General features: G+C 38.2%; 1 protein-coding gene across 7 annotated transcripts in view; it reads left to right on the top strand.

Annotated features, from left to right (window-relative positions):
* The window catches only part of NAA35 (N-alpha-acetyltransferase 35, NatC auxiliary subunit), an 81,875-nt gene that overhangs the window by 13,189 nt on the left and 53,090 nt on the right, over positions 1-15,596 (top strand). For all 7 annotated transcript variants that reach the window (XM_055272077.2, XM_055272082.2, XM_063636290.1 and 4 more), the window contains exons 3-6: positions 2,622-2,655; positions 4,749-4,863; positions 6,042-6,116; positions 8,268-8,435. In XM_055272077.2, the coding sequence (XP_055128052.1) occupies positions 2,622-2,655; positions 4,749-4,863; positions 6,042-6,116; positions 8,268-8,435 (392 nt within the window). The remainder of the gene's footprint in view (positions 1-2,621; positions 2,656-4,748; positions 4,864-6,041; positions 6,117-8,267; positions 8,436-15,596) is intronic.

Here is a 15,596-nt window from a genome sequence, read left to right as displayed (position 1 = left end):
TTGATTTGTGCTGAAGCTGCAGCAGTTTTGCCCTCCATTGCCTTTTTACCTTCCTATCATTGCTTTTGCATCGTTAGTACAGGTGTCAACACAATCAAAAAAGACAATGAATGTTTTGGTATGATTATCAAAGTAATTTTAACATTGCAAGCTCCTGGGTTCCCAGACCACTCTTCGAGAATTGCTGGATTACTAGTATGTGTTCTGCTATGTTTTGTTGTTTTGTTTTGTTTGAGATGCAGTCTCCTTCTGTCACCCAGGTTGGAGTGCAGTGGCACAATCTTGGCTCACTGCAACCTCTGCCTCCCAGGTTTAAGCGATTCTCCTGCTTCAGCCTCCCAAGTAGCTGGGATTATAGGCACCCACCACCACACCTGGCTATTTTTGTATTTTTAGTAGAGATGGGGTTTCACTGTGTTGGCCATGCTGGTCTCAAACTCCAGACCTCAAGTGATCCACTGGCTTCAGCCTTATTGTTGTATTTTCACTCGTGGTTCTTATCTGTTTCAGTACCTGGAACTGTTAAAAATTAATGTCATTTAACTTACAATTGGCTAGGGAAGATTGGCTAAAAGTTCTGTAAACTGCTTTTTTACACCTTCCACAGGATTTAGTCATCTATATCTATATATCTATACATATAGATATATAGATATTTTTTCAGACGGAGTCTTGCTCTGTTGCCCAGGCTGGAGTGCAGTGGTGTGATCTCGGCTCACTGCAAGCTCTGCCTCCTGGGTTCACGCCATTCTCCTGCCTCAGCCTCCCGAGTAGCTGGGACTACAGGTGCCCGCCTGTAGGGACCAGCCCCACAGGGTCGGTGGGTCTCTCCCTGTGTGCGGCAACGAGAGAGTGTAGAAATAAAGACACAAGACAAAGAGATAAAAGGCAGCTGGGCCTGGGGGACCACTACCACCAATGCGCGGAGACCGGTAGTGGCCCCGAATGTCTGGCTGCGCTGCTATTTATTGTATACAATGCAGAAGGGGCAGGGTAAAGAATGTGAGTCTTCTCCAATGATAGGTAAGGTCACGTGGGTCACGTGTCCACTGGACAGAGGGCCCTTCCGTGCCTGGCAGCCGAGGCAGAGAGAGAGAGAAGACAAAGAGAAAGACAGCTTACGCCATTATTTCTGCATATCAGAGACTTTTAGTACTTTCACTGATTTACTACTGCTATCTATAAGGCAGAGCCAGGTGTACAGGATGGAACATGAAGGCAGACTAGGAGCCTGACCACTGAAGCACAGCATCACAGGGAGACGGTTAGGCCTCTGGATAACTGCGGGAAAGCCTGACTAGTGTCAGGCCCTCCACAAGAGGTGGAGGAGCAGAGTCTTCTCTAAACTCCCCTGGGGAAAAGGAGACTCCCTTTCCCGGTCTGCTAAGCAGTGGGTGTTGTTCTTTGACACCTTTTGCTACCGCTAGACCACGGTCTGCCTGGCAACGGGCATCTTCCCAGACGCTGGCATCACTGCTAAACCAAGGAGCCCTCTGGTGGCCCTGTCCCGGCATAACAGAAGGCTTGCACTCTTGTCTTCTGGTCGCACCTCACTATGTCCCCTCAGCTCCTATCTCTGTATGGCCTGGTTTTTCCTAGGTTATGATTATAGAGCGGGGATTATTATAATATTGGGATAAAGAGTAATTACTACCAACTAATGATTAATGATATTCATATATAATCATATCTAAAATCTATATCTGGTATGACTATTCTTGTTTTATATTTTATTATACTGGAACAGCTCGTGTCCTTGGTTTCTTGCCTCGGCGCCTGGGTAGCTTGCCGCCCACACCCGCCACCACGCCTGGCTAATTTTGTTGTATTTTTAATAGAGATGGGGTTTCACTGTGTTAGCCAGGATGGTCTCGATCTCCTGACCTCGTGATCTGCCCGCCTCGGCCTCCCAAAGTGCTGGGATTACAGGCATGAGCCACCTGGCCCGGCCATCAATATTTAATCTACTTACCATGTTATAGCAGTGATTTCTGACTTACCTGCGTATTAAAATCATCTGGAGTGCTCTAAAACCACTGTATAGGTCCCAACTCTAGATTTCGTTGGTTTGGGATGCTGCTTGGACTTTGGGATTTAGAAAGTTTCTCAATTGACTCTAATATGCAGCCAAGGTTGAGGACCACTGCTTTATAGGGATTGAACAGTGTTTTGATTACCTGTTTACTCAAGTGTTTTCTACATGATTTAAATAAAATAGGATTTTAAAAAATGGTTTTTACACTGTTACTGGAATAAAAGGAAATTAGATTATGGTAACGTGGTTTAAAAACTTGAGAAGTAGCAGTAAGTTCTATGTAAAAGTTTACTTGGCGAAATATACTAGTGATTTTTAAAAATGGGGTTGGTAATTCTGATTGGAATGTTAGGGCCTGTGATGGGTCACTTATCCTAAACCACTTGATTTATAGTATTCTTTTGTATTTACACAAGTACTCACTGTATAGAATGCATTATATTAGTAATTGAGTAGAAGTAAGTATTTCTTAGAAAATGAATTTTAAAGTAATACAAGCACATCTTTTCAGGTGCTAATGTCTTTTTTTTCTTAGAATTAAAAGTTAAATATAAATATGTTCAAAGGATTTTTCTCTTTTTTTTAGAATTAAAGTTGGGAGAACTACTTCATGATAAGCTGTAAGTATTTATCCTTTGAAAATAGTGTAGTGTAATATTTCAGTCTGTTTTTTTTTTCTCATGTGGAGTAATATTCCCTGAAGTTTGAGTAAATTTACATTTCAAAATTGTGAAAATAAAACTAATTATACATATATTTTTAACTGTGATGAGCTATTTTGGGGCAGCTGACCCTAGTTGTGATGTGAAATGGTTGTACCTAGGGAAACTGTAACTTATGGTCCTTTCCTTGAGAGCAGATGTAATGAATGTGGAATTTCTTGAAGAAAATCTATCAGTTGTATGTCATATGTGATAGGTTGGTTGATAACCAGAAATTGGGTGACTAAGTGCCTAGATAAAAGTAAATGAGAATCCCTGTGTCTTAGTCAGTTTAGTGTTGCTGTAGCTGAATACCTGAGACTGGGTAGTTTATAAAGAGGTTTATTTGGCACACAATTCTGATGACTGGAAGGTTCAAGACTGGGCAACCGCATCTGGTGAGAGCTTTAGGCTGCTTCAACTCATGGTGGAAAGCAGAAGGGGAGCAGTGGGGAGTGGCATGTGGTGCAAGGAGATCACATGGCAGGGGAGGATGCCAGAGAGAGAAACCGAGGAAGTCAGAGTCTTTAAACAAACCACCCTCTTGGGTAGTATCGTTGACCCTTGAACAACTTGGGGATTGGGTTGCTGATCCACCCCCTCACAGTCAAAAATCCACATATAACCTTTGACTCCCCCAAAAACTTAACTACTGGTAGCCTATCATCGACTGGAAGTCTTACCAATATCATAAACCATTGATTAACACATATTTTGTATGTCATATGTGCCATATACCGTATTCTTAGAATAAACTAGGGAAAAGAAAATGTTATGAAGAAAATCATAAGGAAGAGAAAATATACTTACTGTTCATTAAGTGGATCATCATAAAGGTTTTCATGTTTGTCATATTCATGTTGAATAGGCTGAGGAAGGAAGAGGAAGTTAGTCTTGCAGTCTCTGGTGGCACAGGTGCAAGAAAACCTTTGTCTAGGTGGACTCCTGCAATCCAAACACATGTTGTGAAAGGGTCAACTGTAATTCATTCCTGGGAGAGCAAGAACTCACCTCCCTGGGAGGGCATTAATCTATTCATGGGGATTCTCCCTCATGCCCCAGACACTTCCCACTAGGCCTCACCTCCCAACACTGCCACATTGGGGATCAAGTTTTAACATGAATTTTGGTGGAGGCAAACCACATTCAAACCATAGCACCTTGGAAAAACAAAATAAATGGAAATACTTGTTCGTGTTTATATGCCTGTATGTAGCCCCAGTTCCTATACTGCCATGGCCAGGCTCAATTTTCAAGGTTAGGAATGTGAAACTTTTAATTAGTAAGTAGACAAGATTAGACATTGTGGTTGCAGGGAAGGGGAAGTAGAATCTGAAATTCAGTTCTTCTCAGATTTGAGCGTGTGTCAGAATTGTCTGGAGGGCTTATTAAAGCATAGATTGCTGGGCCCTACCCCGAGAATTCTTTATTAGGTCTAGTGTGAGACCACAGACATCTTACGTATTTCTTTTCTTTCTTTCTTTCTTTTTTTTTTTTTTTGAGAGGGAGTTTTGCTCTTGTTGCCCAGGCTGGAGCGCAGTGGCGCAATCTTGGCTCACCGTAACCTCTGCCTCCTGGGTTCAAGCGATTCTCCTGCCTCAGCCTCCCAAGTAGCTGGGATTACAGACATGCACCACCACACCCAGCTAATTTTGTATTTTTAGTAGAGACGGGGTTTCTCCATGTTGGTCAGGCTGGTCTTGAACTCCCAACCTCAGGTGATCCACCCGCCTCGGCCTCCCAAAATGCTGGGATTACAGGTATGAGCCACCATGCCTGGCAGAAATCATTTTCTTCCTCACAGTGCATGTGAAATAATTTGAGTGGCAAGTACATGAAATAATTTTTGTGTCAATCAATTGACAATTAATTGAAATAGAAGTGTTAGCAAGTTGAGAAGACTAAATGCATAGAATAGTTATTAAAAGTAGTATAATTTCATACTGTTGTGAAAATATGAATAAGCTTACTGGCTCAAAAACAATTTGTGGGCTCAATTTTTTTATTTGCAGATTTGGTCTTTTTGAAGCCATGTCTGCTATTGAAATGATGGATCCCAAGATGGATGCTGGCATGATTGGAAACCAAGTTAATCGAAAAGTTCTCAATTTTGAACAAGCTATCAAGGTAGTCACCATTGTACTTTTTGTGTTTCCATTTATCTTTTGTTACTTCATGTTAAAACATTGTGCTTAATAATGAAATGAAACGTTGTATTAAAGTCTATTTCCTTCAAAGCAGCTCCAGTATATAAACAAGAATTAGTTATAACCTTTATATGTTAAAGTCTGAAAATTGAGGTCTTCATTAAAATCTTGCTCTAAATTTGTGCATTTGTGTACTTTTAAAATTAATTTTTGAAAGCATTTGACTATATATTCAAAGGAAAATTGGCTTGGGGGTTAAATTTTGTGTATTAATATATTCATATATAAAAGTAAATTTACACAAGTAAAATAGTTGTAGTGAATTTAAAATTGCTTTAGAAATTCATTTATACTTGCCATAGAGCTTGATTTTACATATTTTATGAAGATTTACTAAGCAAATGGATATTGTAAACAATTTACAAATAGTATAGTTAACCAACTTAAGTGAAGCGTTTTAAAAAATCTTTAGTTTTCGTCTGGGTGTGGTGGCTCACGCCTGTAATCCCAGCACTTTGGGAGGCTGAGGTGGGCGGATCACGAGGTTAGGAGATCAAGACCATCTTGGCTAACACAGTGAAACCCCGTCTCTACTAAAAATACAAAAAATAGCGGGGCGTGGTGGCAGGCGCCTGTAGTCCCAGCTACAGGCTGAGGCAGGAGAATGGCTTGAACCCGGGAGGCGGAGCTTGAAGTGAGCTGAGATTGCGCCACCTGCACTCCAGCCTGGGCGACAGAGTGAGACTGTGTCTCAAAAAAAAAAAAAAAAAAAAAGAAAATCTTTAGTTTTCTGTCTAAGTAGTTTTGGGGTCATTAAAATGATTTAATACTTAAAGCTGGTTTGAACTGTGCTTTTAAAATACTTGTTGATTTGGCTTTTCGTTTTATATAAAGGCCTTTATTTTTTCTTATTGAAGACCTAAGATATATTGTTTTTACAATTATTGTCAATTAAAAATAAAATGTATAATAATATATATCGTTTTTAAGAATACAGAGTTAATTTGGTGTGATAGTTTTATAAGATGATAAGATAGCATTTTGTTAGAATTGCTGTTTTTAAATATTGAATGTTAGAAATCCAAAGTGCTACTATACATAGTAACCATAAATTTAAAAAAATTTCTGCTTATATGTCACATTCTTCCTCCTTTTTAGGATGGCACTATTAAAATTAAAGATCTCACCTTGCCTGAACTGATAGGGATTATGGATACATGTTTTTGCTGTTTGGTAAGAATGGAAATAAGACTATTGGTTAATTTTAAAACTGTGATTTACCTGAATCTTGTGATTTAAAAGCCTGTACATTAATGTTGAGTATGAAATAAATGTAATACTTGGCCTAGTAAAGATGTGCATGAGATTAGAAGGCCTGGTAATAGCATTTCGTCTTGTTATCTACTTGATTTTACATTCTAATTTTCCGGGTGAAGGGATATTTTCTTTTCAGTGAAGATGATATTATAGCTGTTGTTCATAATACCCTTTTCATTCTCGAGTTACTGAAGTGATAAGTCTGTAATTGGAAGTTTTCATAAATAAGCATGGAATTGAAACAAAAGAGAGCTATTATACAATGGCTTTGGAGAGATTTTTTCTAATCTAGGATAAATTGTAGTAAACTGGCCATCTCCTGTGAAGAAAATTTTTTAGTGATTTGTATATGCTGAATTATGTCTTCCCTAGAAAGTATTGTTTGTGGAGAAATTCTCATTTGTACTGCTTCCCCCCCGCCCCGCTTTCTGACCATCCCTTTCCTTTTAAATGGACATTAAATCATTGTCCTTAGAAATATGTAAAATTTATTCATTTGTTCATTCAGCATTTATTTATTGATTGCCAGTGTGTCTACTTGTATTAGGTGTTTTATATGTATAGTTTTCACTTATGTTTTACATGAGCTTTATTAGGTATCTGTATTATCTTACTGCCTGTGGTTACATTGCTTGGGAGGGGCCTAGCCAGAATCTTAATCCTGATCCTTCATCTTCCAAAGCTGTCTCTTTACCCCCTCAAAGATTTCTTTATTACCTTTTAGCAGTTTACAGTCCTAGTGGGTGGAGTAAAGAAAGGAGTCAAAGGATTGCTGGGAACAGACATGTGAATAAACAATTCTGACAACGTGTAAATGCTTTTATCATGGTGCTGTGGGAACAGAGAGGAGGAGTTAATTATGTCTGAGAGAGTAAGAAAGACTGTAGAAAGGAAGTAATACTGGTGTGAGGTACTAAAGAATGGTAGGCGTATGACAGGAAGATTCATGGTTTAGTAGGCAAAGAGGGTATATTGCATGGGCATGGCAATGTGAAAATGTTCATTTTGGAAAATCATAAATAGCTGCTTAAGGCTGAAGTCTGGCAGGGAGCCAAGTAGGAGGAGTGTGGGATTAATGGAGAGTGGTGGAGAAGGAGGAAAGGGTAAACAGAGGGAGGATTTTTGCCAAAGTTGAGGAACTGTTCTGTGAGACTCTTGGGACTGTATTTAAAAATTTGGACTTTAAAAGGCAGATGGTTTTTAGTCTGGAAAGTCTGTCTTCTGCACACTAGTTAATACCAAATACACACCTTAATTACAGCGTTTTCCACAAACATTTGTCAGTTTGCAATGCAGTAGCATATGTCTTACTCTGCTGCAGAATTCTTGGGCTTAAGGTAAAAATAACTATAAACTTGGGCAAATGATTTAAACTCTTACTCTGTTTCTTTACATGTAAAAGAAGAAAAATAAAACCTTTCTCAAAGTGCTAGGAAAAAATGAGATAAGTTATTTGAAAATAACCTAGTATAATATTTGGGACACAGTACTTACCCAATTTTGCCTATTGTTGGTATTCCCAAACTCTAGTACATGGTGCCAGACATACAGTGGTCACTCAGTACAATAGTATAAAACGATTATCTTAGTGTTTTAGAAAGATCTTTAGTTGGGGGTATTAAATTAGAGATGGGAGGCAGGAAAACCTCTCTAGTTTCTTGCAGTAATCTAGGTGAGATACAGTGTTGGCTGGGTTGTGGTGGTAAGAATTATAAAGTTCAATGAGTGTCTAAGGATCTGGTTAGTTCTATAATTGTGAATTTTCCAGTTTATGGATTTTTTATTGACTACATTGTGGAGTTGATTTCTTTTGGATGCTACATAAAGAGGCAATCTTAATTTCATTAATCTCTAATATGTTGCAAACTGATTTATGTGCGACAGTGATTCCCATAGACACTTGAAAAATGTTAGTCAATGAAAGTGAATTCTAACGGGTCTTTTTTTTTTTTAAGTCTTGTGATCTTATTTGGGTCTATGGTGCTCTGGCCTTTGACTCTAGGATCAATTTAGACTTTGCAGACACAGTTTATCACCTTAAATATATACTTTTTTGTTTCTTTATAGATAACATGGTTAGAAGGCCATTCGTTGGCACAGACAGTATTTACGTGCCTTTACATTCATAATCCAGACTTTATAGAAGATCCTGCTATGAAGGCTTTTGCTCTGGGAATCTTGAAAATCTGTGACATTGCAAGGGAAAAAGTAAATAAAGCTGCTGTTTTTGAAGAGGTAAGATTTTGTAATGTAAGAATTCCTTGGCCAGGTGCGGTGGCTCACGCCTGTAATCTCAGCAATTTGGGAGGCCAAGGTGGGCAGATCACCTGAGGTCAGGAGTTTGAGACCAGCCTGGCCACATGGTGAAACCCTGTCTCTACTAAAAATACAAAGAATAGCCAGGTGTGGTGGCATGCACCTGTAATCCCAGCTACTTGGGAGGCTGAGGCATGAGAGTTGCTTGAACCCAGGAGGCAGAGGTTGCAGTGAGCTGAGATTGTGCCACTGCACTCCAGCCTGGGCAACAGAGCGAGACTCTGTCTCAAAAAAAAAATAAAAAAGAATTTCTGAAGTTTATTGACTACCTTATTCACTGTGATGTATTTAAATGATTTTGTGATATGTACTTTCGTCTACGTGTATATTTAAAAACAGTTTTTAAAAGTAATGCTGTTGCTATTTACGGATATATTGGGTAAAGTAATTCGGTTCTTTCCAAGAAAGGGCTTTCATCTTAGCATATGTTCTTTCTGTAGTACCATTCATTGAGTATCCGTATGTGCAGAGTACTGTTTTTGGATGTTGTGGGGATTCCCAGAGAAAAATGAAAGAGACAGACCTTGTCCTCAAGTCCCTTAGAAGTTATAATACAAAAAGGGAGCTAAGGAGAACAAAGATACAAATATTTTAGGGTATAGACATTTTCCTTTAGTTTGTCCTAAGTACCTCACCTGAGGAAGTATTGTGAGTTTTAGAGACAGAAAGATTTTTTCCCCTTTAGTATAAAAAATAAGCTTTCAGATGCTGATAATTTTCAGGGAATTGCATCTCAACCTAGGACTACAAAAAAAAAAAAAAAAGAATTGTAAGAGAAAATGTGATAGCATTTGAAATTATTGAAACTATTATTTGAAACTATTTTTGTTAAATTCTTCTGTTGAAACTGATGTTTCTTTTTAGTGCTGTTACTGGTCCAGAATAAATTTCTTAGGATCCAACAGTGGTCAGTGTATAGTATGTAAAACTTTTCTCAATTTATACTCTGTATGTGAGAATAATTAAATATATACCCAATATGTTTGTCCATATTTGAAGGTATGGCTTTTTTTTTTTGAGAGGGGGTTTCAGTCCTGATGCCCAGGTTGGAGTACAGTGGGGCAGTTTCGGCTGACTGCAACCTCCATCTCGTGGGTTCAAGCTATTCTTGTGCCTCAGCCTCCTCAGTAGCTGGGATTACAGGCGTGCACCACCACGCCTGGCTAATTTTGTATTTTAGTAGAGACCCGGTTTCACTGTGTTGGCCAGGCTGATCTCGAACTCCTGAGCTCAGGTGATCCACCTGCCTCAGCCTCCCAAAGTTCTGAAATTACAGGCATGAACCACTGTTCCTGGCTGTATGGCTTTGTGAGTTGTTTGAAATAGTGTCTACTTTTTATAGTCAATGGTTATTTACATATTTGTATTGATATGAGTATCATTATGGAAAATGTTATTCATTTGGATGGAATTTTAAAAAGATGAGTTTGAGTTAGAGAAATACAGATTATTTTAAATACTAGTATTTTCAAAGTACGACTAAAAGGACATCAAAATCAGTGGGGCATAGAGAGGATTCCTTGAACAACAGTGTGTGATCAATTGATTAGCACACTTGAAAGTTACTTTGTCATCATTTCATATCAAAATTTCAGATAGCTGAAATGTGTTAAGTATAAAAAATTACTTAAAAATCAAGAGAAGATAATTCACAGAAAATAAAATGGCCTTTAAATGTAAGGTGCTTAACCTAATTTTAATGCAAAATAAAACTGAAATGTCATGTTTTTACCCATTGTTGGCAAAGATTAGAAATTTTTTATAACAAGATTGATGAGGATGGGAAAACAGGCACTCAAATACTCTATGTATGTGTGTGTGTCAATGAATATGAGCGGTCATTATTTCCCACTTCTTAGTCTTTTTTTTTTAGAACTTTTTATTGGGGAATAATTTCAGATTAACAGCAATTATGGGAACCAGCACAAAGAACATATAATTCGTGTGCAGATTCAGCTACTATTAACATACTGTCCCATTTGCTTTTTTCACTTACGCGCGTGCTCCTGCTCATGCTCTCTCTCATGTATATATGTATGTATGTCTTTTCCTGACCTGTTAGTAGGTTGTGCCCATTAAAGCCTTCTTCCCTGTGACGCTTTAGTGTGTTTCTTTGAAGAAAAAGGGCACTGTCCTGCAGAACCACAACACAGTTATCAACTTCAACAAATCTGTAATAATGCACTATTCAGATTCCGTTTTTGTTAATTGACCCAATCCTTAGTGTTTTTTCCCAACAGTACAGGATCCAGTTTAGAATTATGTCCTGCATTTAATTGCATAGCTCTATAGTATTCTTTAAGTCACATCAGATCCTCAGCTTTTCTTTGTTTCCAGTGATATTGATATTTTTGTGAACACAATCTTATCCTGCTTTTCATTTCTTAATAGGCTGTGCCTCACTTGGGTTTATCTGTTCCTTCCTTATGATTAGATTTAGATTGTGCAGTCTTGGCTGGAATATAACGTAAGTGATGTGTGTTTTTCAGGGTGTCACAACTGGAGGTACACAGTCTGTCTGTCCTTCAATGGCGATACTATTTTGATCAATCCATGAAGATTTTGTCTTATCACCATATGGTTACTGTTTTTTTCCCTTTGTATTTAAGCAATCTTGGGATACACTTTAAGACCATAAAAATATCCTACTGACTGAAGTCTTTCCCCTTAGATCGAATATCCATTGATAGTGCTTGCCTGGACTAATGTTTACTGTGATGGTTGCAAAATTTGTATTTTTTTTATTCTGGTTCATTTTCCACATTGATGAGTCAGCACTTGACATCCTACTCTAAGCAAGACTCATACTTTTTTGATGGGAGTGTAAACTCTTAACAATTTTTAAAAAGAGCAATATGGTGATATCTGTCATAATCTAAAATGCACATCTTGACTCAGCAGTTTCACTTCTAGCACTCTATCCTACAAATATATTTGTGTTTGTACACAAAGACGTGTGTACAAGGATATTACTTACAGAATTGTTTGTAGTAATTAGTTTGGAAACCACCTCAGTATCCATCAGTAGGAGACTAATTAAAAGATGTTACATTCATACAATCAAGTGCTTTGCTGCTGGCCAGGCATGGTGGCTCATGCCTATTAATCCCAGCACTTTGGAAGGATGAGGTGGGCAGATGGCTTGAGCCCAGGAGTTCGAGGCCAGCCTAGGCAACATAGCGAGACCCTGTCTCTACAGAAAATACAAAAATTAGCTGGGTGTATGCTGTGTGCTTGTAGTCTCAGCTACTAGAGAGGCTGAGGTTGGAGGATCACCTGAGCCTGGGGAGGTCAAGGCTGCAGTGAGCTGTGATTGTGCCATTTTACTCCAGTTTGTGTGCAGAGTGAGACCCTGTCTCAAAAAAAGGGTATTTTACTGCCTTTAAAATAGAGGTCAATTAAAAAAAAATGGAAAAAAAAGGAGATTGATTTATATGTAGAGATAGGATTAGATTTCTAAAGTGAGAAAAGTCAGGTGTAGTAAAGCATGTGTATAACTTGCTACCACTTTTTTTTAAAAAGGGAGGTAGCTAAATCTTCATAAGAGGATAACAAGTTTTGAGGGCTGGGGTATACACTTGTTTGCGCTGTTGGGATTTTTAGGGTGTGTCTGCATTATTTTGTTTTTAAATAAACTTAAGTTTTTTAGTAACAGAAGAAATTGTAATTGAATTTTATTTCTAGAGGGTTCCACTTTGTTACCCAGGCTGGAGTGCAGTGGCATGATCGTAGCTCGCTGGTAGCCTCGAACTCCTATGCTCCAGCGATACTTTGCCACAGCTTCCCAAGTACCTAAGACTACAGATGTGTTCCACCACACGTGACTAATTTTTAAATTTTTTGTAAAGACTGGGTTTTGCTTTGTTGGCCAGGCTGGTCTCAAACTCCGGTGCTCAAGTGATCTTCCCACCCCAGCCTCCCAAAGTGCTGGAATTATAGCTGTGAGCCACCACACCTGGCCTGTAATTGAACATCCATTTATATTCTGGATGAAGGTCTTACTAGGAAATGGGAGAAATCTTAAAGGAGGAGACTAATAGGACAAGAGTGATAGAAAAACTTTTAGGAAAAATAAAGTTACAAAGATAAGACAATTTTTATGAATTATGATCGTGTTCAAATAAAGTACAACACTCAGGCCCAAATGAATAAATGGGCAATAAAATAAGTTGCTTATTTTATGAAGGAAGGTTATCGAATGTCTATAACACCTTTAAAATTTAGCTTCACTATAATCCAGGAAATACAAATGAAAATGAGTAGTTTGATTTTTTTCTTTCTTTCTTTTTTTTTTTTTTTTTTTTTTAACTTCACCCACCTCTTGATCTCAGATTTCGCGGCTCCTAGAACTGATTGATTTTCATGAATATAATTTTAAAAATGAAAATGTTCAATGTTGGAAGGAATGCAGTAAGTTGACACTTCTGTTTTTACCGGTAGACATTAGCATAGCTGTCTTGGCAAACAGTTTAATAATGTGTATATCAAGAATCTTAAAAATACTGATATCATTTAAACTAGTTATTTCACCTCTATAACTCAGCCTTAAAGAAATAATTAGGCCAGGCGCTGTGGCTCACGCCTGTAATCCCAGCACTTTGGGAGGCCAAGATGGGTGGATCACCTGAGGTCAGGAGTTCAAGACCAGCCTGGCCAACATGGCGAAACCCCGTCTCTACTGAAAATACAAAGATTAGCTAGGCATAGTGGCACATGCCTGTAGTCATACCTACTTGGGAGGCTGAGGTGGGAGAATCGCTTGAACCCGGGAGGCTGAGGTGGGAGAATGGCTTGAACCCAGGAGGCGGAGCTTGCAGTGAGCCAAGATTGCACCACTGCACTTCAGCCTGGGTGACAGAGTGAGACTCCATCTCAACAACAATAACAAAAAAGGAAGTAATTAGAAATGTGGGCACTTTATGCCCAAATACATTAACCAGAATTTTCAGTAGTGAACAATTGACACCAACCAGAATGCCACCATTAGGGTTATGGTTGAAATAAATTATGGATAATTGATTACACATAATTTATTATGTATATTGAGTATGTAGTTATTAACACGATGAAAGAGTGCTTAATAACATGGAGAAATGCATATGTCAAAAGGCTAAAAAAGCAGCATTGTAGCCAACTGTGTAAAAACAACTGGAAAGAGAAAACAAGAAATTTGCTTCTGGGCCAGAAGATTCTGTTTTCTTTGTTTTGCTAAATATTTCAGGTTTTCCAGATAAGTTTGTCTTAGTCTTATAATTAGAAAAAAATACGAATCTAGTAAAAAGTCCTCAAGAGACCTAGTGATGAATGATTTGGCCGGGCACGGTGGCTCACGCTTGTAATTCCAGCACTTTGAGAGGCCTGAGGTGGGCAGATCATGAGGTCAGGAGATCGAGACCATCCTGGCTAACACAGTGAAACCCCATCTCTACTAAAAATACAAAAAATTAGCCAGGCGTGGTGGTGGGTGCCTTTAGTCCCAGCTTCTCGGGAGGCTGAGGCAGGAGAATGGCGTAACCCGGGAGGCAGAGCTTGCGGTGTGCCGAGATCGTGCCACTGCACTCCAGCCTGGGTGACAGAGCGAGACTCCATCTCAAAAAAAAAAAAAAAAAAAAAAAAAAAGATTTATAATGAGCAAATTATTTATTTAAATTGGATGTTTCTGGAGTTCCTAGCTGCTGGTATATTTTGTTCTCAGGCGTGTCTCCTGATCTGGAGACATTTTCTGATTTCTTAACATCTTGCTCACGTGCCCAAAATAGGAACCCTATCAAACCACTTTCCTTTGGCATTCTGTATCTTGCAATATTGTACGGCCAGTGTTATCTTTGATTACCTCTTTCCTCTTACTCCTTACATTCAGTTTATTTTGCTTTGGCTTGCAGATGCCTTGAATTGGGGCACTGTTTTTTCTCTCATCTTTTCTGCTTTAGTTCGTCAACTTTAGGTTTGGCGTCCATGGAGTTTCTGAACTCTTTTCTCTGGTCCAGTATTTTCTTTCTAGTTCATTCTCCATGTGACCACCAGTTATCTTCCTAAAAATAGGTATCCTCATATTTCTTATGTGAAAATTTAAGTGGGGTGTGTGTGTATGTACATTTTAATAAAAGTACTAATACTTGTATGTAGTTTAGAAAGTTCAATAGCCCACTTATGAGGAAAAATAGTTCTCTGCTCTTTTTTTTTTACTGTTCCATATTATTTCCATGTATCTGGATATAATCTAATATTCTAACTTCTGGATTTAAGGATTTACTAACTTTAGCTTTGATATGTTAGATTAGATCAAATTAAATATTGTATATTTCCTTTGCCCTTGCCCCAACTAGTAATCTAAAAGCTGGTTAAATCATTATGGAGCATCAATGTTGTTGTGATTGTATAAATATTAATGAGAGGTGAAACAAAGTAGTATATGCTTATATTTCCCTTCTCATACAAAATTTTGTTTTTCTTATATGTGATAATTGTCTCTCTTTTTGATTTGCTTAGTTTTCTATGTACTTCTCCCCAGTTCTTTTGCCCTCTATTGTGAAACCTATCAGATAATCTGTCAGTTGTATATATTTTTTTGAAAATGCTCCTCTTGAAGTCCTCTTGTTCTCCAGCTTCAGTCTGCATCACTTGTGTTCTATGACCACTACACAGCTGTGTCATTCTAGTTTCTTGTTCTCTGTTCTCCGGGAATTTCATTGTTTTGTTAGGTCCCTTGTTATCTGGCCCACATGCGTTTATTATTCTTAGTTTATTGTTTTGCTTGGTGGAATATTTCCAGTTCTTCAGAGAGACAAGAAGGTAGATTTTGAGACCTGGTATGTCTAAAAAAAAAAAAAAGTCTTCCCTACCCTCACACTTATTTGCTAAGTTCTGTTTACCATATAAATAGAAGTAGTCTTCCGACCTGCCAAAATGTGCCCTATATTCTGTTGCTTTTCTGTTATATAGATGAACCTTCTGTGTTCCTAAGGGTGATAACTTCTGCTTGTGCATTGATCTCATGCTCTGTCTTCAAAGATATTGCTCTAGCAATTCTTCCCTGTGTTCTTTGCATAATGAATTTACCCCTCTGCTAGATAATTTACA

Source organism: Symphalangus syndactylus, chromosome 3 (genome assembly GCF_028878055.3).
Source record: "Symphalangus syndactylus isolate Jambi chromosome 3, NHGRI_mSymSyn1-v2.1_pri, whole genome shotgun sequence".
Classification (NCBI taxonomy): Eukaryota; Metazoa; Chordata; class Mammalia; order Primates; family Hylobatidae; genus Symphalangus; species Symphalangus syndactylus.
This window is presented reverse-complemented; position numbering and strand designations above follow the sequence as displayed.